Source organism: Electrophorus electricus, chromosome 1, assembly GCF_041902795.1.
Source record: "Electrophorus electricus isolate QZ-2024a chromosome 1, ASM4190279v1, whole genome shotgun sequence".
NCBI lineage: Eukaryota > Metazoa > Chordata > Actinopteri > Gymnotiformes > Gymnotidae > Electrophorus > Electrophorus electricus.
The window spans coordinates 3,728,317-3,753,636 of record NC_137497.1 but is presented as its reverse complement, the minus strand read 5'-3'; the positions used below and the strand labels follow the sequence as shown (position 1 = coordinate 3,753,636).

General features: G+C 43.9%; 1 protein-coding gene across 6 annotated transcripts; it reads right to left on the bottom strand.

Moving 5' to 3' along the window:
• Positions 1-7,296: 7,296 nt before the first annotated feature.
• On the bottom strand, positions 7,297-24,189 carry LOC145658786 (uncharacterized). Of its 6 annotated transcripts, none has more exons than XR_014124691.1 (5): positions 23,814-24,157; positions 22,604-23,692; positions 22,319-22,523; positions 15,309-16,492; positions 7,297-7,855 (listed from the first exon to the last, which is right to left on the bottom strand). XR_014124691.1 is itself a non-coding variant. In XM_081718320.1 (4 exons), the coding sequence occupies exons 2-3, from the start codon at positions 22,833-22,835 to the stop codon at positions 22,348-22,350; spliced, it is 408 nt and encodes a 135-aa protein (XP_081574446.1). In that variant the 5' UTR covers positions 22,836-23,692; positions 23,814-24,157; the 3' UTR covers positions 14,687-16,492; positions 22,319-22,347. The 6 variants fall into 6 exon arrangements, 2 of the variants coding, with proteins under 2 accessions (XP_081574446.1, XP_081574475.1); XR_014124688.1 differs by lacking the exon at positions 7,297-7,855 and adding an exon at positions 13,680-13,709; XR_014124694.1 differs by lacking the exons at positions 7,297-7,855; positions 23,814-24,157 and adding an exon at positions 24,164-24,189 and having other exon boundaries at positions 14,687-16,492.
• Between the last annotated feature and the right edge of the window lie 1,131 nt (positions 24,190-25,320).

The following is a 25,320-nucleotide window of genomic DNA, read 5'->3' as shown; positions in this document are numbered from 1 at the left end:
GGCACATGCGCGGGGCCCACCATAGACCAGCGCCCTCTCATCATCACGGAGAGTGACGTGAGGAGAGTGTTTAAAAGGGTGAATACCAGGAAGGCGATGGGACCAGACGGTATCTGCGGGAGGGTCCTCAAAGCCTGCGCAGATCAGCTAGCCCCGGTATTCACCGACATCTTCAGTCTCTCCCTGACGCTCGGTATCGTCCCGTCCAGCTTCAAGCAATCCACCATCGTCCCTGTCCCGAAGAAACCTCGACCCTCCGACCTCAATGACTACCGTCCTGTCGCCCTCACATCAGTCGTGATGAAGTGCTTTGAAAAGCTAGTCAGAGACTTCATCACATCTTCACTGCCAGCCTCCATGGACCCACTGCAGTTTGCATACCGCCACAACCGCTCCACTGACGATGCAATTGCACAGCTGCTCCACACTACACTGACTCACCTGTACGAAGGGAGGGGAAATTATGTTAAAATGCTATTTGTCGACTACAGTTCAGCATTTATCACTATCATCCCCTCCCTACTCACTACTATGTTTACTCAGTGTGCTTAATAACAGATGTGATCAGTACAACTGTGCATTTGTGTTTATTTATCAAGTTAGACTGTGTTTGTCTATAATTGTGACTTAGATCATCAGATCACTGTTACGGCCTTCAATAGGCAACAAAGCTGTAAAAGAGTGATGAGAAAACCAGCTAATAGAAGTGAACGTAGAAAGAAGGGAAACACAAGGAAAGACCATGGTAGTTTCAATGTTGCTGATGTATCACACACACACACACACACACACACACACATAATGGATATTTGTTTGGGGGATCTAGGACTGCATACATCCCTGTGCGACTGGATCTCCAACTTCCTAACAGACAGACCACAATCAGTACGGGTGGGCAACTGCGCCTCATCCACCCTCACCCTCAGCACTGGAGCTCCTCAGGGTTGTGTCCTAAGCCCCCTGCTCTACTCACTGTACACCTGCGACTGCACTGCCACTTCCAGCTCCACCATCATTGTCAAGTTTGCTGACGACACTGTTGTCATGGGTCTGATCTCGGACAACGACGAGACGGCCTACCTGGAGGAGATTAAACACCTGGAAAACTGGTGCCAGGAAAATAATCTCCTCCTAAACATCAGTAAGACAAAGGAGCTGATCGTGGATTGCAGCAAGAAGCAGGAGCGGCACTACCAACCTGTGAGGATCAGTGGAACCACGGTGGAGAGAGTAGATAGTTTCAGGTACCTTGGTGTTCACATCTCGCAGGACCTGTCCTGGTCCTGCCATACCAACTCCCTGGCAAAGAAGGCTCATCAGTGTCTTTACCACCTCAGACACCTAAGAGACTTCAGACTGCCCTCCAAAGTACTGCGGAACTTCTACACCTGCACTATCGAGAGCATCCTCACGGGGAACATCACAGTCTGGTTTGGGAATAGCACCAAGCAGGACAGACAAGCACTCCAAAGGGTAGTGCGTTCAGCAGAGCGCATCACTCATACGGAACTTTCTGACCTGCAGACCATCTATTACAAGCAGTGTCAGACCAAGGCCAGGAAAATTGTGAAGGACCCCACCCATCCCAACAATAGACTCTTCTCTCTGTTGAGGTCAGGGAGGCACTTCCGCTCCCTGAAGACCAAGACAGAGAGGCTGAAGAGGAGCTTCTTCCCACAGGCCATTCGGGCCCTGAATCAGGGAAACTGATAAACTGTGGGGACCACCACCACCACCATGTAACATGACTGCATATCTGTACATCTGTATATATAGATTTAGATTTATACTCAATTACCCTGTTACACAACAACAACTGTAGATATGTTATTATATAAAATGGATCTGTACATTCTGTAGATTGTGTACATATATACCCAACCATATACATTGTACATTGTGTATATAATCATAATATACATATATTATACATACATTGTTAATATATTTTTGTACATACATAGAATATATATATTTATCTGTATATATATGTTTTTCTCTATGCACCCCTGGTTCTCTTCCTCAGTTTGGACAGAGCACTGTCCACCATTTCACTGCGTGTTATACTGTGTATGACTATGTATTTGACGAATAAACCGAACTTGAACTTGGCTGGGATTGCCATGGGAGTATATTTTACATTATTTGTTATTTCAGGATATCTTGCTTTACTTCTTTGTTTTGTATTCTGTTCTTTTTACATAGCTGGATGATACTGTACAGTGACTTTATTATATTGTACACCTGACAGTCCACACCATTCATCTGAAAATAATCCTTGGTGCCATACTGAACCATTCTGTCTCTCTCTCCCTCTCTGACTCTCTCTCTCTCTTTCTATATATATATATATATATATATATATATATATTTGTGTGTGTGTGTGTATAGGCTCATAAAAAGAATAACTGGAGTAAATTATATTGGATGTGGAATCAAAGTATTAATCAATCTTTTTTTCTGGAAAGCCCAGTAATATGAAGGCAGTCCAGCTTTAGGAGACTCAGTGAATGTTTACTGCATTTCTTGACTGACAGGAGAGCATAATCTCTATAAAGCATTCATGTGACTATTACTGAAAAACACAAACCAAAAGAGAGTGTTACATCCTGTGTTCATTTGGTGTGTGTGTGTGTGTGTTATTACTGAAGACTGACCGTTGTGAACACATTACAGAATTGGACTACTGAGTTGCTAATTCAATACTGTCATTATTATTCCTATAATGATGTCACTTCTCACTATTAGTGCTGTAAGGCAACATTAGTGTGGACTGAACTGTTAGTCGTGATGTGCGTAATATATGTGATGTATTAGCACAGAAACTTTAGCTTTGTGTCGAGGGGGAACTTCTCCTGTAAGAAGAGGAGCAGTACTGAATCCCCCTCCTAGAAGGTGCTATTGGACAACCTAAGTAATTACGGTGTGTTCATGTTGCATAGTAGATTCCCTGTGAATGTATAACTGTATATGAGTGCCTAGCATTGATAATGATGGAATTATTATTTGTATGTTTGCTCTGTTTTCTCTTCCAGACCATATTTCTAATAACATGCTTCTCACTTCATATCATCGATATACTTCTCACAAACTCAAGTCTGTATATTAATGTGCATAGTGAATGTGCTGGTGTTGGAACATACATAATTGAATATCACCACTAACACTCCTGCATTGTGACCAACACTCTGAAGGAGGACAAACCCCCCTTAGAACCTGCCCCACTATTCAGTCCACTTACCCCACTTACCCCGAACAGAGTGAGGTATTCCAGTGTAAAAATATCCGCTCTTGGGGAAGCTGGACTTGTGATCTGTGATGTTTTCTGTAACGTCATCACGTGTTTTCTGAAGAGGTTCACATCATCATATAGAATCTGTAGGGGACTTCCCTACAGTTAATCCCTAATCCCATCCATCAACTCTTACCCTGCGGGACGGGTTAGACGTGCACAATTCACCCTAATCCAGATTACAGAATAATTCACACAGTCATAGCCAGTGGACATTTTCATATCCAAAGAGCAGAATTTAGAATTCAACATGCCTGTCATCCCATGTGTAACTTATGATAACTGCATTTAGATTTAAGAAAACTGATCAAAATATTTCCTCTTTGATTTAAATCATCACATCTGTGCTCAGGGAATTCTTGCATCCTTACAGGACTCCATGGAAGTTCAGGAAACACGTGTAAGATCCCTGCAGTTCACACTGTCTTGTGTAACCCTAGTCAGATATTTCTATCAACAAAAATGCAAAACAACAGCAAAACTCCCAAAAACTGTGCAAACCTGCTGACCTGCTGACCTGCTCACAGGCCTTGTGTGCCACTTTAACGCAGAAATGCCAGAGGTGTGTTGTCATCACGCCTCGTGCTCTCCCCATCTCCATTACGAGATATTCTGAACTTTGTTCAGAAGGGGCTTGACTTTCCACTTTTTTGATTAGGGCACTGCATAACTATCTTATTACAATTTTCCAGATTCTTCCAGTGATCCCTACAGTACTAGATTCTCCTCAGCCATGCCATCCTATAGCATGTGTCTCTGGGTCCTGCTGTTATCTGTGTTGAAGGTCATAACTGGTAAGTTGACAGAATGGCTTCTTTGTTTGCTAAATGTTTCAGCTTGGTCCTATTCTGTTGTGTTATAATCCAGTTTTATAAATGTATATTTTTTTATGCTCAGCCTAGAAAACAGAGAACATACCTGAGCATAGAAAACATTTAGTAATTAGCAGAATATAAATTGAGGCAAATGTTTTGTTATTGATGCATGAAATGTGCATCCATTATTATTTGGTATTGGATGTATTTAACAAGTGATCGAGATGAACGTTTACCTTATATATGAAATATCCAACCTTGCTAGGCTACCTTTGGGTACGAGAGAGAGGAACAGAGCTAATCAGACAGTCAGTTTCCATGTTCTCAATAGAGGTTAGTAAAGGTAGCCAAATAGTATTAAACATTGTGGTAGACTTTCTGACAGTGTATCTAATCTCCATGGTGTGGGGATGGGACATGACTTCCCTGATCCAGTGATTGTATGTGGGTGCAGTGGGGGGTTTGAAAGCAGTCTGCCTTCAAGGCAACAAAGTATTTCATAGATATTAAATATTAGATTTTTTTCCTCAGCTGCACAATCACCAGCCCTACTGCCACAAGCCCCGCCCCCATCAGAGCCAGGAGCACCAACAATACCGTCACTGTGGAGCTCTGATCTGGACACGGCTGGACTTCTACAACACACAATTGTCAGTAAATATAAACCACTATTTAAACAGTGCAGAGTTATAATCATGTGTGTATGGTTTTAACATGTGCCATATGCTGTTTAAACTGTGGTTCATATGATGGTTCAGTGTTCACTCTGGTACATAATCACTACACCATCACTGACTACATTTACATATTAACACAGCATAATAGATAATTTACATGCACACAACAGCAGGACTAAGGCCTCAGTTTGAGAACCAGGACACTTACAACAGCTGATGTAAAGACCAGTCTGTTCATAGTTACATATTAGTCTGACAAACAATAAAGAGATCATTCATGATGCAAGAAAGCACAGTCTGACTTTGCATCCCCTTCATGACAAACATTATTCATGCACAAGTTTACTAATTAAAAAAAAAACAAAAACAAAAAAAAAACCAAAAAAAAACCCACCATACTACTAGGGTTTTGTAAGATGAGAAGATGCCATTCTTTAACAGTATGCAGTTATAATGAAGTTATTGAGAACTGCATTAAATTATCACTACACCTTATCTAGATTCCTTACTGACACTACATACACTCTCTCCCTAACAAAATAATTCTAGACAACATTGAGTGTCCCAGATCATGTAAACTCCACTATCAGATGGTGCTGTTTCTCTCAGCTCAACAGCAGAGATGAGCGATGTTCTCTGTGCATATTCATCTTTAAATTGTAATGAGCTTCCAGCCACTGTGCAGATCTGTCCACTAGAGGGAGCAGCTGCACCTGTGCTGTTATACATCACCTTCACTGACTGATATGGGCAAATCCAGCACCAGATTTTCATTGGGCTTGATCCAAACTGAAGAAGTCAATGCTGAAAACAAAAACCATCAGGAACTTCAAATGGGCTCAAATCTAATACACACTATTAAACCTAAATCATTAAGGGTTCATTAGCAAAGACTGAGAGAACAAACCTTACCCTCTATCCGTAGTCTCACATCACAGATGTCTACACCATCACATTCACAGGTGTACCAGGTCCTCTTAGTGTAATCAACATCAGTGATGGTGAGGGAGAAATCTCCCTTCAGGTTCTGATCATGTGACATGTGAAATCCCTCCTTTGACTGACAGGATGTCTGGTCACACTGAGCCAGAATGTCAAGTTGTTTATGGGACACAGTCCATGTGACCAGACCAGAACATGTCTGAGTGCAGGGGAGAGTAGCATCATGAAGAGTCACCTTTACTGAAGAGGTCGGTACAGGCACTGAAAGATTAAGAAAGTGGAGTTTTAAAAGGCACTAAACAAAAATATAGAATAAAAACAGAAACAACTCCATAAGAGCATAAATCAGACAATGAGACCACACCCCTTTTAGACCAGATCAGTGATGGAGGACTTTGCTGCCTTAAAGCCAGACTGCTTTCCATTACGCTTTCCTACTCCTGTAACCCCAATACTACTGCATTCCTTTTGGAAATGGCTAAAGCTCTACACATTCTGGCAAGTCATCTTTGAGACTTTCTCTAGGAAAGTCACCATTTAAATGGAAAGAATCCATTCCACCCACATACAGTAAAGTCATGTCCCATCCCCATACCATGGAGAAGATTAGATACGCTGTCAGAAGGTCTACCAGAATACTATTTGGCAACCTTTCCTAAGAACATGGAAACTGACAGCATGATAATATTGTTGGGTGAGCTCAAACCCACATCAGCTAGGTGATGACACCAACAGCCTACTGGGTGAGCAACCACGCTCTAATGATGGTGGGCCTGTGAGCAGAACAATTAGACCTTGGAACAGATAAAACAAGAAGAAAAATTGAACCACCACACCAAGCGTGAAAAAAGGGAGAACAAAGGACAGCACAGGAAGAATGGCATCCCCAGTACACTGGGAAAAACCAAACTAAAACTTCCCAAACAAAACCAGAAACCTGGAGGAACTCTGATGGCTAAGGAAAGCCTCGGGAGAGAGACAGACTCAAGAGGTAAAACTGGAGAAAGGAGGGGATGTGTAAAAACACATACACCCTCACAGAGCAGAAGAGAGGTGCTACAAAGGGCTCACAGACCTCAATATCCAGAGTTACCAGCTAGGAGCTTGGCTCAAAACATTAGCAAGGACCCAACACTGAGCGACTGGGTCACTGAGCTTTTACAGATCTAGCCCAGCTGTCAGGCATCAAGCCTGATTAGTAGTCTGGTTGACTCAAGTTCTCCCTCTGGTGGCCGGGGGGCCTCGGCGCAGTGCCAGCCCTTACAAATATAATCTATTCTGTCCTTTGATTTTACGTGTATTGTCTGTTTGTCTTTTATAGAAGTCTGACAATGCATTATGTTTGTATGTTAATGTCTGGAATGGGAGGAGAATTAAGTTTTTTACACCTGTGATATAATGTGAAAATTAACAGACACCCCCCACCCCTTAAAAACAAACAAACAAAACAAAACAAAAATCACACCCACAGAACTCAGATCTTAATAGAGAGATACCAGAGAAATCCCAAGAGATGAGCCCCAATGATTTGGTCTCATAAAGGGAAGAAGCTTGAGAGAAAAGGGTTACTTGAGGAACGCAATCAACCTCATATATACCACTATCCCAACCAGCCTGGTACCTGCACTCATAAAGAGAATGACAAGACTGAACACCAGCCTGTGTGGGAGCATATTACTGAAGAGAGGCTCTGTTCCTCTCTCTAGTACCCAAAGGTAGCCTAGCAAGGTTGGCTATATTAGATATAAGGTAAATATTCGTCTCTATCGCTTGTTAAATATATCCAATACCAAATAAAATGGCTTTTGATACTTGATACTTTCAAGTATCAATAACAAAACAACATTTACCTCAATTTATATTCTGCCAATTACTAAATGTTTTCTATGCTCAGGTATGTTTTCTGTTTTCTACGCTGAGCACAAAAGATATACAGTTATAAAACTGGATTATAATACAACAGAATGGGACCAAGCTGAAACATTTAGAAAACAAAGAAGCCATTCTGTCAACTTACCGGTTATGACCATCAGCACAGATAACAGCAGGACCCAGGGACACATGCTATAGGATGACATGGCTCAGGAGAATCTAATCAATACTGTAGGTGTAGGGATCACTGGAAGAATCTGGAAAATTATAATAAGCCTCAGTTATTCAGTGCCCTAATCAACATTACCTTAAAAGAACAAGACTATCATAGTTTTTTTAAAAACAATTAGTGCTTAATACTTATCATTGAGCAAATTTTGTCTTGAAATGTTGTCATGTTTTATATGAATCTCCTAAGAACACTTTAAACCATTTTCTAAAGTCATGTAAAAATATATTACGATGATAGGAGAGTGTTTAAAAAATGTCCTCCACGGTGTACATTTGTACTTATTACCTATATTTTGTTTTCTGTATTTTTCAACTACGAAGGAAGCAATTCACTATCAGAGGTAGAGAGAATGCTAATGCGAATTGTTGATGAAAACTCAGATATTGAGTTGTCTGATGAAAAAGGTCAAGATGCAGTTTTTGAGGCAGAGGACTGAGAGAGCTTAGAGGATGAAACTGAGATAGGGCAAACAGAGGCAGAAAAGTCAGAGCAAGCAAAACCGTCCACATCCATTCGCTGTCCACTCTGGGGCAGCACTACAATGTACACATTGACTTTGTATTCTCAAAATAATATATTACCATTTACATATATACATATACATTTTTACTTACATTTTTTTTTCACAAAAATGATTTATTCTGATAATTAATTCTAACAATAATTGAGACTAATATTCTTTTTCTACCTTTATTATTTTTCTAAGATTCAACCATCAACTGTATAATTTTTCCATTATTCAGAGTAATGATGCCATAACACATAACAGTACATTGATTACTCTGTGTTTGAAGAAATGGCTGTGCGCACAAACCAACATGAAGTCCTTGTGTCTGGAGCAGCACTAAACACCACTCCTGAAGAGTTGAAAACATTCATCGGCAGTTCTGTCTACATGGCCTGTCTAGGATATCTAAATATACAGATGTATTGGGCCTCAAACACTAGAGTTCAAGTAGTGGCAGAATCCATGACCAAAAATCTATTCTATAAACTAAGAAATTTCATTAAGATTGTCAATGACCTTGATATTTCAGATGAGGACAAAAGCAGAGACCTCTTGTGGAAAGTCAGGCCCCTTCTGAACAAAGTGAGGCAAGGATGTCTAAATCAGCTTAGAACAGGAAAATTGTCCATTGATGAGCAAATGATTCCATTTACTGTTCGCTGCCCAATTCGCCAGTATGTACCAGTCAAACCATACCCGACTGGATTGAAGCTGTTTGTCTTGGCCACACCAAGGGGTATGGTCTTAGATGTTGTGGTTTACCAAGGTAAGACCACCTTCAGAGTCACAGAGGGATTGGGCATTGGAGAACAAGATGTTCTTTATTTGGCAAAGACTGTTTCCAGAGGAACCCACCTGTTTTTTGACAGGTTCTTTACAAATGTCCTGGACACCATGATGGAGAAATGCTTGGGAGGTACAGGAACTCTCATGAAGAACGGAATTCCAAAGGAGTGCAACATTATAGGGGATCAGGCCATCAAAAGGAAAGGAAGAGGAGCATCTGAGATGCTGGTCAGGTCAGATCCTGAACTTGCTGTCATCAAGTGGTTTGACAACAAACCAGTTAACCAGTTGCTAAGTTTCTATAGGATGGCCACTCGCACTTGGAAATGGACAGTGCATACAATTTTCCACTTTTTTGATTGGCAATCACCAATGTATGGCTTCAGTATAAGACTGACTGACTGCCAAGTTCTGGGAAAGAAACCACTGAAGTTCCTTGAATTCAAATTGCTCCTTGGTGAGCACATGATTACTCAGGTCCAAGTAGGAATCTCCAGTGAGAGTGAAGATGACACTCCCCCACATCAAAAGTGGAAACCTCAGACAAATGCAGCTTTGAGACACTATGAGGCCATCCATCTCCCAAAGATGGTGGATGAAACACATGCATCAATGTTTTGCAGGTCTGGTTGCAACAGCAAAACGTATGTGATGTGTACAAAGTGCAAGATCTTCCTCTGTGTTTCAAAGACAGGGAATTGCTTTTTGAAATATCATACTTCATAAACATAACTCCATAACATCAAAATACAAACACTAGACATACACTAGAAAAGAGTTACATATAGATTAGCTCAGCTGTTAGTAGTTTTCATCATAAATATTATGACAATTTGGTATTTTCTTTGGGATTGATTTACTGTGATTACAATTCAGTTTCATAGGTAGTGTGTTCAGATGTCCACTGTAGTGGACACATGATATTTTTAAAATAAAAACATTTAAAAAAATGTAAATGTTTTCAGTATGCTCATTACCTTCCAAACAATTGCAGAAGTAAAAAAATAAAATAAAATAGGAGACTTAGTCTAGTCAGGAGGATATATAGAAGAGAAGTTTTATTTTTTGGAAATTCAAACCTTCCCTTTTTTTCTGTTAAATCCACTACATTTATAAAGATCACTTTCTTAGCTACTCATAAGATTTCCTAATGTGGGAAGGTGGATAAAATATAGAGCAATATTGTGCAAATAGCTAATCAGTTCACTATAGTATATTTTGAAATTACATGGAAAAAAACGATTCAAATTTTAGTTCACTCTGTGATATACTTGGAAAACACTTTGCAACATATTAAGATTATGAGATTGTAGTGTTTTTACTGTAGGAATTTGGAGTAATGGGATGGCAATATGCTGTTAAATGTCTATTCAGTTGAATATATATCGCTACTTGAAGCTCTATAATAGTCTGAACTAGTTGCATTAAACAGTGACTGCGTGTATGACAGGTGGCGGTGTTAGGTGGATAAAATAGTTTCAAAGTTTGTCACGTACATAATCATACATGGTCTAACTTGCAGTGAAATGCCTTTGTGACTGTTCTGTTCGAGCTGAGGAGAGATGCAAGGATTACAATATTTGTATAACATGTATATATACACAATGTACTATATATATATATATATATATATATATATATATATATATATATATATATATATATATATAATTTGTGTGTGTGTGTGTGTGTGTGTATATATTTGTATATAGACACTGTAGAATTTCCAGTTTTTCTTACAATTTACAGTTTACAGTTATTGCAGTCTTTTTACACAGTACACAGAGTGGTACACAGAGTACACAGAGTGGTCCCCACAGTTCATCAGTTGCCCTGATTCAGGGCCCGAATGGCCTGCATGAAGAAGCTCCTCTTCAGTCTCTCTGTGTTGGTCTTCAGGGAGCGAAAGCACTGCCCTGACGTCAACAGAGAGAAGAGACTATTGTTGGGATGGGTGGGGTCCTTGGTCTGGCACCGCTTGTAGTAGATGGTCTGCAGGTCAGGAAGTTCCGTATGAGTGATGCGCTCTGCTGAATGCGCCACCCTCTGGAGTGCTTGTCTGTCCTGCTCGGTGCTGTTCCCAAACCAGACTGTGATGTTCCCCGTGAGGATGCTCTCGATAGTGCAGGTGTAGAAGCACCTTGGAGGGCAGTCTGAAATCTCTTAGGTGTCTGAGTTGGTAAAGATGCTGACGAGCCTTCTTTGCCAGGGAGTTGGTGTGGTGGGACCAGGACAGGTCCTGCGAGATGTGAACTCCGAGGTACCTGAAACTGTCAACTCTCTCCACTGTGGTTCCGTTGATCCTCAGAGGTTGGTATTGCCGCTCCTGCTTCTTGCTGCAGTCCACAATCAGCACCTTTGTCTTGCTGATGTTTAGGAGGAGATTATTTTCTCCTCCAGGTAGGCCCTCTCGTTGTTTTCCGAGATCAGGCCCATGACAACGGTATCGTCAGCGAACTTGACAATGATGGTAGAGCTGGAAGTGGCTGTGCAGTCGTGGGTGTACAGTGAGTAGAGCAGGGGGCTTAGGACACAACCCTGAGGAGCTCCAGTGCTGAGGGGGAGGGTGCATGAGATGCATTTGCCCACCCGTACTGATTGTGGTCTGTCTGTTAGGAAGTTGGAGATCCAGTCACACAGGGATGGATGTAGTCCTAGATCCTCCAACTTAGTAGTGAGTAGGGAGAGGATGATAGTGTTAAATGCTGAATTGTAGTCAACAAAGACCATTTTAACATAATTACCCCTCCCTTTGTCCAGGTGGGTCAGTATGGTCTGAAGCAGATGTGTAGTTGCATCATCAGTGAAGCGGTTGTGGCTGTATCCAAACTGCAGTGGGTCCATGGAGGCTGGCAGTGAAGAGGTGATGAAGTCTCTGACCAGCTTTTCAAAGCGCTTCATCACGACCAATGTGAGGGCAACAGGGCGGTAGTTGTTGAGGCCGGAAGGTCGAGATTTCTTTGGGACAGGGACGATGGTGGATCGCTTGAAGCTGGATTGGACAATACCGAGCATCAGGGAGAAGTTGAAGATGTCGGTGAATACCGGGGCTAGCTGGTATGCACATGCTTTGAGGACTCTACAGCAGATGCTGTCTAGTCCCTGATCATCAGTCTGGAGGGTGGGCTCTTGTAATCCATGATTATCCGTAGCCACTGCCACAGGAATCTAGAGCCACTCTGCTGGAACTGTGATTCTAGTTTCCTCCCGTAGCGCCACTTCACCTCTCTCACCGCCTGCGCACCCCGCATGCCCCAGACTTGTACTCATCCATGTTCCCGCTGATGATCCCCATGTTGTAGGCAGCAGTGCGAGAGTTCAGAGCCTCGCAGATGATTTTGTCCACCCAGGGCTTCTGGTTGGGAAACATCTTGATGGTGGCTCTTGAGATCGTATCATCCACCAGTTTCCCAATAAACCCTACTACTGCCTCCGTATACTTGCTGACATCATCAGTGCTGCGCCGGAACATGTTCCAGTCCGCGTCATCCAGAGCATCCTGCAGAGCGGCCACCGATTGGTCTGTCCAGTGTGCGACCTCCCTCTGAACCGGAGTTTGCCGTTTCAGCCGTTGTTTATATTTTGGTATGAGGAAGATGGCGGTGTGGTCCGACTCACCAAATGGTGGATGAGCTAGTGCCTTGTAGCTGTCCTTGTATGGGCTGTAGCAGTGGTCTGGTGTCCTATTTCCCCTGGTGGGGAAGGTTACGTGCTGGTAAAGGTTGGACACTGCACGCTTGAGGTTAGCACTGTTGAAATCCCCAACAAGGATAAGTGCAGCATCCTGGTGTTGTACCTGAAACTGTGTGAGAGCCTCATGAAGTTCACACAGTGCAGTGTCTGTGTTGGCCTGAGGTGGAATGTACACGGTGTCGACGATGACCGAGGTGAACTCATGAGGAAGGTAGAAGGGGCGAAACTTGAGGGTGAGCAGCACCAGGTTGGCTGAGCAGGAGCGGGCAAGAGTAACAACACTGACATCGTTGCACCAGCTGTTGTTTACCATCACACACACTCCACCGCCTCTCGACTTCCCCGAATTTGCCGTCCTGTCCATGTGGTGAACCGAGAAGAACTCGGCCGGCTGGATAGCTTGGCTTGGTACCGCTGGGTTCAGCCATGATTCGGTGAAGCAGAGTAGGTTGCAGTCCCGAATGTCCCTCTGGAACTTTATCCTGGCCAGGAGGTTGTCAAGCTTGTTGTCCAGAGGCTGGACATTGGCTAGCAGGATGTTAGGTAAGGGAGCTCGGTGTGCCCAAGTCCTCAGCCTGTTCCTGACGCCAGCTCGCTTTCTTCAAGGCCGTTTACTCGCATCACATCCTTTGTTCTACCTCAGGATCTCCGTCGGCCATCTTGGGTCCGAGGTTAGAGACGGCTTGAGGTGAGTGTTATGTAGATCAAGAGAAATAAGAGCATCTCTGCTGTATGAGATGCACGTTATGATGCAGAGAGGAGGGTTTTAGAGATGACAGAGATAGTGAAAAGAGCGAAAAAAATAGTGAAAAAAGTGCCAGGTGTGGATGGAGCAGTCGTGACGGCAGCCGACCTCACCAGTGCCATCTTGTAATAACATCCTGGTGTTGGCCTGTTTTTTGATGAGGCAATAAATAAACAACATATGGATGTATTAGTTTTAGCTCTCAGTATTTCTTGTGTTTAAAGGGTCTTAGGCTAGTGATATATACATTCATTTTTTCTGTTATGTTGTTCTTCTATCTTTGTATGCAACTCTAAGTCTACTCCCTATCTCCTCCCTATATAAACTCTACACACCTATCCTCCCATAATCACCTCCCTATATAAACTCTACACACCTATCCTCCCATAATCACCTCCCTATATAAACTCTACACACCAGTCTCCCCTTAACCACCTCCCTATATAAACGCTACACACTTGTCTACCCTTAACCACCCACCTATATAAACTCTACACACCTATCCTCCCATAATCACCTCCCTATATAAACTCTACACACCAGTCTACCCTTAATCACCTCCCTATATAAATGCTACACACTTGTCTACCCTTAACCACCTGCCTATATAAACTTTTATAGACTTTTTGCGTTACTTTCCTTGTCTTTGATTGTTGTAGTGTTTTTTTTACATCTGGTCTCTGATCTCCTGGGTCTGTGATTGTTGGACAGTGTTTTTGTATGTCTTGTATGCCACTTATATACTGTTTTGTCCAGTATATAGAGTCCAGTATATTTAATCACTTATATACTGTTTGCACCTCTGATAATTTTAATACCCTTCCCCATTATCTATGTAAAGGTGTTTTGAGTCCAATATATTTAATCACTTATATACTGTTTCCACCCCTGATGATTCTAATACCCCTCCGCATTATCTTTGTAAAGGTATTGTGAGTCCAGTATATTTAATCACTTATATACTGTTTCCATCCCTGATGATTCTGATACCCCTCCCCATTATCTTTGTAAAGGTGTTTTGAGTCCAGTATATTTAATCACTTATTGTCATACCACCAGATCCCCAGACTACAATACCCAGCAACCCGTTCGTCACCCAGTCAATGATTCAACCAATCAGAGGCGTCCAATCAGATCAGTTTCACCGGAATATTGAACTCACCTTTGTCCTGATTCTTGGGGTATATAAGACTGTTTCCGACCCTAAATCATTGTGAAGTATTGCCGATAGTTTTCTAAAAACATACCGAGTGTTATTGTGGAGAGTCTTTCTGTGTGCCGTACCCTTTCTTAGTGTTCCTCGTTATTGTACTTTGCCTGCCCCTTCTGGATTGTCTGCCTGGTTCTTTTGTGACTGATCTGGTTTCTGACTCGGACTGTTATGTTCTCTATGGCTTGGATTGTCCCTGTAGATGCTTTTTTTCCCTTCACCCTGGATTACTGCACAACTCCTGAAGTAAAAATAAACCAACCTACTGTTTCATACCCGCAAGCGTCTGATTTTGCTGACCCATCACACTTGCATACTGTTCCCATCCATCATGATTCTAATACCCCTCGCAGATGTTTCTTATACCCCTCCCTCCCATCCCTGCAGTCTGCTGCTCCTGCTAGCATCCCTGCTCCTCCACCACTTGTCTATCAAACACCTGCATCTGTGCTCTTTCACTGTGGTTTTCATATGTGGAAGAAAATCTGATTCAACCTCAGTTAACTAAGATACAGTGATTGTGGTTAAATACTCACAGAGCCCTTCTGCAGTTGCTCACAGCTGGGAGTCTCCAAAACCCATTTAGAGATGTTTTGTATTTCTTCATGTTCAGTTCATCCAGCACCTCCTCTGACATCTACAGCTGGAAGGCCAGTGCTGAACACTGAGCCAGTGTGAACTTTCTGGAAGACTTGGCCTTGAGGAATTTCTGGATGTTTTCATGTAGAGAGGTGTCCTTCATTTCAATCAAGCAGTGAATGAGATTGATGTATCTCTCAGGGCTCACATTTTGTTTCTGACTCCATCCGAGGTTTGGTATTATTTTCTTGACACTCTCCGGGCTGCTTGAGTGGGTGTCAGTAGGCCGTGTAGGACTTTCTGACTGGATTCCAGGGAAATGCTATGAAGGAATTGGAGGAAGAGAGAGATCCAGCTCTCCTTTTGGGCTCTTCAAGGCTGTATTCACTGCACTTTTCAGAAAAACATCCAAGGAAAGTTCAGGAAAAGATCTGTTCCTTTCATGCAGAAAGATCTTCAGTACCACCAAAGCAGTGAAACACATAGAGAGCAGCAAAGAACTCCTGAAAGCTCAGATGTACAAAGCAGTAGATCTTCCTCTGGTGAAGTACAGATTCCTCCCTAAAGATCTCTGTGCACATCCCAGAGTACACGGAGGCCTCAGTGACATCAATGCCACACTCTCTCAGGTCTTCTTCATAGAATAACATGTTTCCCATCATCAGCTGTTTGAAAGCCAGTTCAACCAGTTTCAGAATCATGGAACTGTTGGATTCCAGATGTTTCTTTTGATCTCTTTCCTTTTCCCCCTCATACTTCTCATTCTTCATGTTTATCTAAATGTGCAGGAACTGTGTGTACATCTCAGTCAGAGTTTTAGAGATTTCTGTATCAGTTTGTTTTAGTATTTCCTGAAGCACAGCAGCTGAGATCCAACAGAAGACTGGTATATGACAGGATGTCATATGGCTTATTGTGGCTTATTGCTGTCTTTATGTGTGAGATGATTTTCTCAGCTTGGTCTTGGTCACTCTTGGACTCTCTTCCTGAAGTACTCCTCCTTCTGTGGTTCTATGAATCTCTGAATTTCTGTCACACGGTTGATGTACTGAGGAGGGATTTGATTGGCTGCTGCTGGTCGGGAGGTTATCCAGATGAGAGCAGAAGGAAGCTGGACACTGGAGATGCTGCTCTCTACTCCCTGTCAACAGTTCACACAAACAGAGTGAATCACACTGAATCAATTCCTGACAAAACTCACATCAATATATGATTAAAAAATGTAAAACATACAATCCATCTGTTACATGATTCCGAATACAAAACATAAGTACACACTGATATTAACAGGGTGGGAGGACAATAAAAATGGTTATACCACAAACACACTCACTCCCACACATTGCATGTGTGTGTGTCGGAGCTATACCACACACACACGTACACACACACACACACACACACACACACACACACACACACAAGCAGTGTGTGGGTGCTATACTACAGATACACACACACACGATCAGTGTCTGGGTGCTATACTACACACACACACACACACACACACACACACACACACACACACACACACACACAAAGGATCAGTGTGTCTGTGTGTGTGTGTGTGTGTGAGATTGTTTCAAATATTGTGGAAAAATAATTTACCTGTATTTGGTAAACCTGTATTAGAAAACTACATGATGTACAGAACACAAAGAACACAAAGAACACACAGAACACATAGAACACAGAACACAGAACACATAGAATACATACAACACAGAACACACAGAACACAGAACACATAGAACACACAGAACACAGAATAAACAGAACACATAGAACACACAGAACACAGAATAAACAGAACACATAGAACACACAGAACACAGCCTAACAGTAAGAAGTAAAACAATAGCAGTAAATGTGTATTAGCATTGCTGGTTACGTAACTTACATTTTATGTTAAATAAATGCCATGCAGAGGAGAAGATACAAGACAACAGTAAGAATAAATAACAGCTAGATCACTGCAGTGCTCTTCCATTAGAAGAAGGAACCAAACACAGGTTCCTCATCATATGAAAACTATTAAAATATTAAGTGAGCTATCTCTGAGTGAGGTATCTAGGGGTCCTTTATAGCAGAACACAACCAGATTCAATTGAGATGACTTCTTGCCTCACTACAGAGTGTAATTAATGACTACTTGGATGTCATAAATTTGCATATGACAATTATTATTCTACGATATGACCTTTTAGCATACAGAACACTATATATCAATAGAAAAGAGAAGGGAAAATGGATATAACGAGCTCACTCTAAACATATTCCTCTCTTAAACCCAGAATCCCCCGCACAACAAAATCCCACATACTCATACTAACTAAACTAGAAACCCCCAGGGTTTGTGGCAGGCCAGATTCAAACACAACAGCCCCTTCACTCTAATGAGCATAAAAAAACAACAGTCCTCTCAGTACAAACGTGAATCTCTCCTCAATCTGAGATGGTGTAGTATCTGTAACATGCTATCCCTCAATGGGCTAGTTATACTCACTCTGAGTGTAACTCAGAGACCCGGGACATTATCCATCCTAAATGCCAAGTGACACTCTTTCTATTTCTCTGTCTCTCTCACTCTGGATGGATTTTTTTTCTAAGATGACTTGGAAGACGGGGATCAGGAATTGAGTCTGTTCGACTGGGAGGCTGATTTAAGAGTGGTCGGATAAAGAATTCTAACTAATTACTGAAAATATTCCATATTTTTCCTGCTCAATTCTTAAAGCTGTTATCAAATGTGTTTAGTCAGCAGTGACACGTCGTACCAGGATCAGACACTACTACATATGGTGTACACAAATGCAATGAGTGGATACTTTGGTTTAACCCTGGCAACATTCCAGTTTTCCCATGTCATTCATCTTGTAGACGATACTTGATTCTAAAGTGATATTCCAATGGGTTCTGCCATTGTTAAAGAACTCATGATGCCAGGACAAGGTTAGTCAATCATCTAGTTTGGGTCAAAGCAAATATATGGTTTAGTACAGTTTGGTGCAGGTGCAAAACTGCTATCCTGCTATGTAGTCATGCAATATACTTTCATATTTATGAGTCCTAATACATTACAGATTTAATTATTCAGGATGAGCATGTTAGATATAAGATGACTAATATATCTGATCATTTAATTGAAGTGATAAAATGAAGGGTCAGTTATGAACTACATAGTCTGATGCAGTGTAGTGCAGGAAGAATCGCGGTGCTTCACTGGTTGTATGAAAGCACTGAGAGTAGTACTGAGAAGACTTAATTAACTTCAAAATGTTTCTAAAAATAAAGGTTTTTGGCAGTGCACACTGATGCTGATGTGCAGTGAGGAACTGATGGTCATGTAAATGATTATGGGACATGGGTACATGTGACTTTTTGTCAGGGGATAAATGAACTGGAGAGACTTGGTGTTGTGTATTTTTTCATTTATGTATTTATTTTCATATCTTATTTTCTTAGGTAAGTAATATATGTATGAAACTCTGGTAAAGAGTGTCTGCCAAACACTATAAATGTAATCTGTTTAAGTGTGAATGTAATGTTTAGCATTGCTTCATAAAGTTGGTATTGCAAATAATTTTTGAATCACTCTCAATTAGTTACATAGCTGCTTGATGTGGAGTGTAAAGGAACCTTTGTCTTGAGAGGTCCTAAGCCAGCTGATTCTTGCTGTAGTCAATGACTAATTTATATGTCTTATACTGTGTCAGACTGTAACACCGCCTCACCAGACCCGCACACCTTCACATACTGGTACAGTGCTCGTGCAGCCTACTTCCAGGTACTCTGAAAAGTCCGTCCCTCATGATGCTAGCATAGAATATCAGTAAACTGCGTGCACAATGGTTGGGGCCAATCTTCTCTGTGGCCAGTCCAGGGCCCCGGGGCCCCTCCGGAGCCGCTTCGGCCCCCCCTTGGCCCTTCCGGAGGCGCCCGAGCCCATCCGCGCCGTCCCCGGCCTTCCCGGACGCACGGTTCACCCAGAACCCAGAATCTGCCCAAATTCCTGGCCTGGTGACCTCTGTGACCTCTCTGGCAAGGAGGCGGGACTATGGCGATAGAGGGTCGGCTGTTGTTTCGCATATTAAGTAGCCATATGCAGTTGATCATGCATGTCAAGTAGCTTTGTTTCATACTGTTAGACTGGCTTTTCAATATCTTCTATCTGTTTGTAATTATATTCACTTAAGATTAAGATTAAAAATTTGAAGATTAAGATTAAAAATCCAGACATTTCACAGAATGTCAGTTTCATTGGCTTACGCATTTCTAATGGTTTTCCGCATTTTAAAAAATATCTCCCACTAATATATATAGTTAAAATTGCATGTTCATTTAAGAATAAGATTAAAGTTGACTTAATTGAATGTTATTTCCTACACAGGAAACCGAACTGTTTGAATAGTTGTTTATTGTTCATGAAATAAATATCAATCAAAATAAGTGCATCATTTGTGAGATTTTGGTAATGAGACACAAAGTTATTCACTTTCTTAAAGTAGTTTAAATTGGTGCCCATTCACTTTGTGCATCAGAATGCACAATAAATCTGTGCTCATTCACTTTGTGAAGTATAAAGCACAAGAAATCAATGCTCGTTCATTTTTTGAAGTACAAAGCAGAATAACTGAGACTTAAAATAGAGTGCAAGTCATTGCTCATTCACGCTGTGAAGTACAAAGCAGAATAAGTCAGTGCTGCTTCACTTTGTGAAGTATAACAGTATTAAACAGTGCTGCTTCACTTTGTGAAGTATAACAGTATTAAACAGTGCTGCTTCACTTTGTGAAGTATAACAGTATTAAACAGTGCTGCTTCACTTTGTGAAGTATAACAGTATTAAACAGTTCTGCTCACTTTGTGAAGTACAAGTCATTATGAACAACACACAGAATAAATAAGTAAAATAGAAATAAATATACACACAGAATAAATAATTAAAGCAGGAATACATATAAAACTATGTACAAGTATGAACAATGGGGTGAGTGGGGTGGTCAGCAGATCACTGACCCTGTCCAGCATCTCCTCTCTTCATCTCTTCCATCCACTGCTCCACGGTCTTCCCACCTGCCACCGTGCAGAAGTGCAGCCCGTGAAACCTGCTGTGGCCAAACTCTTTAGTTTTAGGTTGGCCACACTGCTTGCAGGCGTAGTGCTCATGCTCGCGTCGCTTCGTGGGGACGGCCTGTCCATCCGCAGCGGCGGTAGCGGCAGCAGCGGCCTCGGCCTCTGCCTTTTTCTTCCAACGCCACGCCGTGGTCCGGGGCACTTTGGGCCCGGCCGGCGCGGCAGGGGCAGCAGGAGTGGCGACGGTGGCAGAAGCCGCGTCGCCTTCCGGACCGGAGCTCGTCGGGGTCTCCCCGGGAGGAAGAGGAGGTTGGCCTCGGACGCGCTGAGAAGCCTGCCCGGACGCATCCTGCTGGATGTTAAAGTCAAAGGCAGGGTGCCCGTGAGTCGGACGCTCCGGGAGCTTACTCAGCGTGGGAGGGAGGGGTTCCGGGGCCACCATGGGAGTGCTGGACTGGCCAACGCTCAGGTGCAGAACATCCTGTTCCTGCTTTTTCTTCCTGGCGTTGTACCTGTAACAAAAACAGCAGCACAGCCTATTAGTACTCAGCCTGTATAGTCCACAGTGCCAATAAGGTCAATATAAAACCCCCTAAACTCACCACTGGGTCAGTGTCCGCTGATTCAACTCAAAAAGTTGAATACGGGTCCGGGTCACGAGGCCGGGGCTGCCGAGGACTACGTCCCTGATGACGCCGTAGTCCCTCAAGACGGCAGCCCACCTGTTCACCCTGACGCCGGCGACGGTCTGACCGGCCGGGTGAAGCCGACAAAGCGCCAGGCACACGGCCTCCACCAGGCGGCTGACGCTGGGCCACTGAGCAGGCCCGCTGCCTTGTCCAAGGAAGCAGCTGTGATACAAAAGCACACACAGACAGACAGACAGACAGACAGAATCAATTATTCACACAGCTACAAGTCAAACTCAAGGAAACTCATTGGATTATTGAGAGTGAGCTTACTGCTTCAGACTCTCCGTTCCAGCTACAACAGAGGTCTTAGAGTGGCTGCTTTTAAACCGTCCCTTAATAAGTCAGTCTCTGTGATACGGTAGCTAGGCAACGCTGCCCGTGTCACTCTCTGGCAGTTTGTCCCAGAGAGCAACGATGCTGTCTACCCTCTGCTGTATCACAAAGGCTTGGTGACGCAGGTCCACCAGACTGTCGGCCAGGTTTATTACATGATGGTAGCCTGGAACACCATTAGGTCCCAGGCTCTCCTAGAAATAAAAGAAAGAAACATACACTTTTGGACTGAAGCACACAAATGTTTACTGCTCTCATATGGTTGAACACCTTTTTTTGGAGTGCTTAGGACTCGTGTTGCGCTGTACATGTAAATACAAAGTGAACAGAAAGAACTACAGTGTACTTACATCCTCCTCATCCCCACACAAAGCCTGAGTCTGGGTAGCAACCTGGCAGTCAGGAACGGTCTCCTTGGTCATCCCAGACGCCGAGGACTCGGCCGGGTCCGACCGGGTCCGCGACGAGGCAGCCGGAGAACGAGGTCCCACCGCTGCGTGATGGAGAGGCGGCAGTGGTTCGAGACTGTGCTCAGAGCACGTGGGGTCCACAAACTCATCGAATCCCACATCCACGTCCTCGAAGCCCTCGTCCTCCAGCTCTGGAAGGTCCTCATCGCTGATCCCATCTGGAGCGTCTGGATCCCTGCCGAGGTCCTCCTGCAGCACTACGCCAGTCTGAGAGTAGAGATACTCCACCCTGATGAGCTCAACTATACAAGTGTTTAATACATCACAGGGAAAAAATGGTTAAGTGTGCGTGTGTGTGTGTGTGTGTGTGTGTGTGTGCGCGTGCGTGTGTGTGTGTGTGTGTGTGCGTGTGTGTGTGTGTGTGTGAGAGAATATGAGAGGTGGGGGGGGGATTACCTGTATACTCTCCAGGAATAGTGTAATCCTCAGCCAGCTGGAGCCCAAGGAGTTGCTGGCTCAGCTGGTTGGCGTAGTGCTGCAGCTGGCCGCTGTAGCAGACCCGAGTAGCTTCCCTCCACTGCCGCTGCCGCGCGTTCCTCGTTCCACCTCACCAACCCTTCCAGCAGGTACGCCTGGAAGTGCAGGGCACTCACACTTGTACCTGCAGCAGTCGAGGAAAGGAGGCTTTTAGTAAACAGTGCTGACATGCATACAGAGAGCGAGTGCGAGAGAGGCACTTACCAGGTACGAAGCGGTTCAGGTGCAGGTGGAACGACTCCAGGGACGTGGAACCGCATGCGCAGCGATACATGGGCAGGATGACCCCTCCCCTGGTCACCTGCCCCACCCTCCTGTACAGCTGAACACCAGGAGGGTCCTGAATGCAGTGGAGGTGGCACCTCTGGGTCTGCCAGATGTCCTCCATCTTCTTGCAGTCCAGAAGCCTGACGCCCATGGTGTCCGTCACATCCATGTAGTCTTCCAGCAGCTCCTGGACCAGCAGCTCGGTCTCCTGGGCCCCGTGCGTGCGGCGCCGACAGTGCCGAGCCAGCTCCAGCCGTGGGTCTGCCGGAAGACCCGGCGTCAGTCAGACGGCCTCTGGACCGCGGTGCCTCCCCGAGCTCCGACTGCCTGGCCTCCTGCAGACGGGCCAAAGACGCAGGAGGAGAGGCGGCCCACAAAGACGCCGTACAACTGGTGACTGTCCGTGGTGACACCTGCTGCGAACCCTCTCATGAAGTGCCACACGTCCAGCCTGACGACCAGCTGGTCCACTCGTGGAAGAGGCAGCTGTCTTGCTCTTCCCCACGCTGGAACAGCAGTCACGGTCCACGTAGAGGAGCTGGGGAGGGGCCTCGCGGGCTCGCCGGTACCGCTCCATCAGCTTGACGCACATGGGCAGCAGGCCCTCGCCCTCCGCCGCCGTGAGGATGCTGATGAGGACCTGCCCAAACTCGTTCCCCACGTTTGTAGCCCATGCCGCCGTGAGGATGCTGATGAGGACCTGCCCAAACTCGTTCCCCACGTTTGTAGCCCATGCCGCCATGCTGGCAGCGGCGTCGGCAAGCTTCTCGGTCACCTGAAGGAACAAAAGGCACACGACGCACGTCGCACACGTGACAATCAAGCATATCGTAGAGGTTACCGTTCAGCGGCGCGCGTGCGTGCAGGTTGTCCGGTGATGGTGCTGGGGTCAGAAACTTCCTGAGCACGGAGAGGTACTCGGAGGACTTGGCTAGCCACTGCTGTCTGTGCCTGTACAGCGAGGTCACACTGTTCCCCAGAGTGCGACCCCGCATCAGGCAAACGACCTCCTTATCGCAGGACAGCCTAAAGAACGCCAACACAATCACAGATCAACCAGCAGGTCACACATTATTTTCTCTCTCTCTCTCTCTCTCTCACACACACACACACACACACATCAGTGTCACATACAGAGAACACTTACAATGAACGCGGTACTACGCCGCACGTCCGCAATACAATACAGCAACACACACGGTCGATCTGGAGTTGTAAAGCAGCACTCCAGACGAGCCACTGCAGACGAGCACGCAAACCACCTGCTCACATTTCATCAGTCATTTTAATGCCATCTAGCCAGACAGATGGTCGGACACCCGCTATTTCGCACATAAACCACCGGCCGAGCGAGCCGCTAATCGGGCCCATGAAATGTCACTTTTACAGTACATTCCCGAGGTAGGTAGACGGGGAATAAAAGCCAGGTAAAGAAAAAGAGCGTAAAACGTCTGAAAAACGAACGGAAGGGAAACTTCCTTAGCCGTCCATACTTACCGCACGCCGTGAGAAGTGTGACAGTGTGATCAGCCAGCAACGGGATAGCAACGGGAGAGCCAATGAAAAATCGCCAATCCTACTGGAACAGGCCAATGAGAGGACGCGGGCCTTTTAGAACCATTTGGAACAGATTGGAACAGCATTGGAACCGAAGTGGTAGCTCAGTGGTGAAGGTACTTGATTTGTGATCAGAAGGTTGCTGATTCAAGCTCCACCACTGCTAAGTTCCTACTGTTGGGCCCCTGAGCCTCAATTGCCCAAGTTGTACTCAGTCGTAGTTGTAAGTAACTTTGGACAAAAAGTGTCAGTTAAATGCTGCTATAAAGGTAAATTCTGAAGGACAAACATACAAAAACAACCCATAAGAGCTTTGTGGTTAAATTATTACCTTGAATAATATTTATATTTGTATTTTTTCCTGGTTGGAATGAAATAAAATTGAACCATTTTACTTGATAAGAAGGATTTGTAGGGTTTAAATATTATTCAAGACTGTGTTTGTAATATTCAGGACAATGGTGAGAAATTCCAGACCAAGCTCTACACATAAGGCATTTCCCAGCTTTGATGAGCAAAGCTCATATACAGCATACACACTCTCTACTATACACATATACTCAATAATTTTATGCATACATTTGCATAATTATGATTTAAATGTTACAGAGTAAAGTGTTAGGTGGTTGTTACTGTGCACTGAAACAAAATATGTAACCACACAAGTAAGGTCTGAGAGAAGTTTCCGTTAAAAATAGAGGCTGAATTGATATTCAGTGCCAATGCCAACTGTTCCAGAGAAAGAGACTCTAGAATGTGCATATTCTGCACACTACTCAAATTTGAAGGAAAGTTGTTTTGCAGGCTTTTGAGTTAGCTGTTTTACATATGATGTAGTTAGTTCTGGTGGATCCTGCAGTTTCTGGTGAAATTGGTGGAGGGCAGAGAGCTCATGTTCTAGCACTATTTCTTGCTGTTCAGAAAGCAGTTTGACAGAGACGTCTGAGATACCAGGGGATTTGCTGCTTAACACAATGGTGTCGATTTGGTTCAGAACAGTTAAGAAAATTAAAGCTCTGACCATTGAAGCTTTTTATGTGTAGATTAGAGTAGATCTTGCTTATGTAGTGGTCTGGTTGGACAGTGGTTGAGAGTCG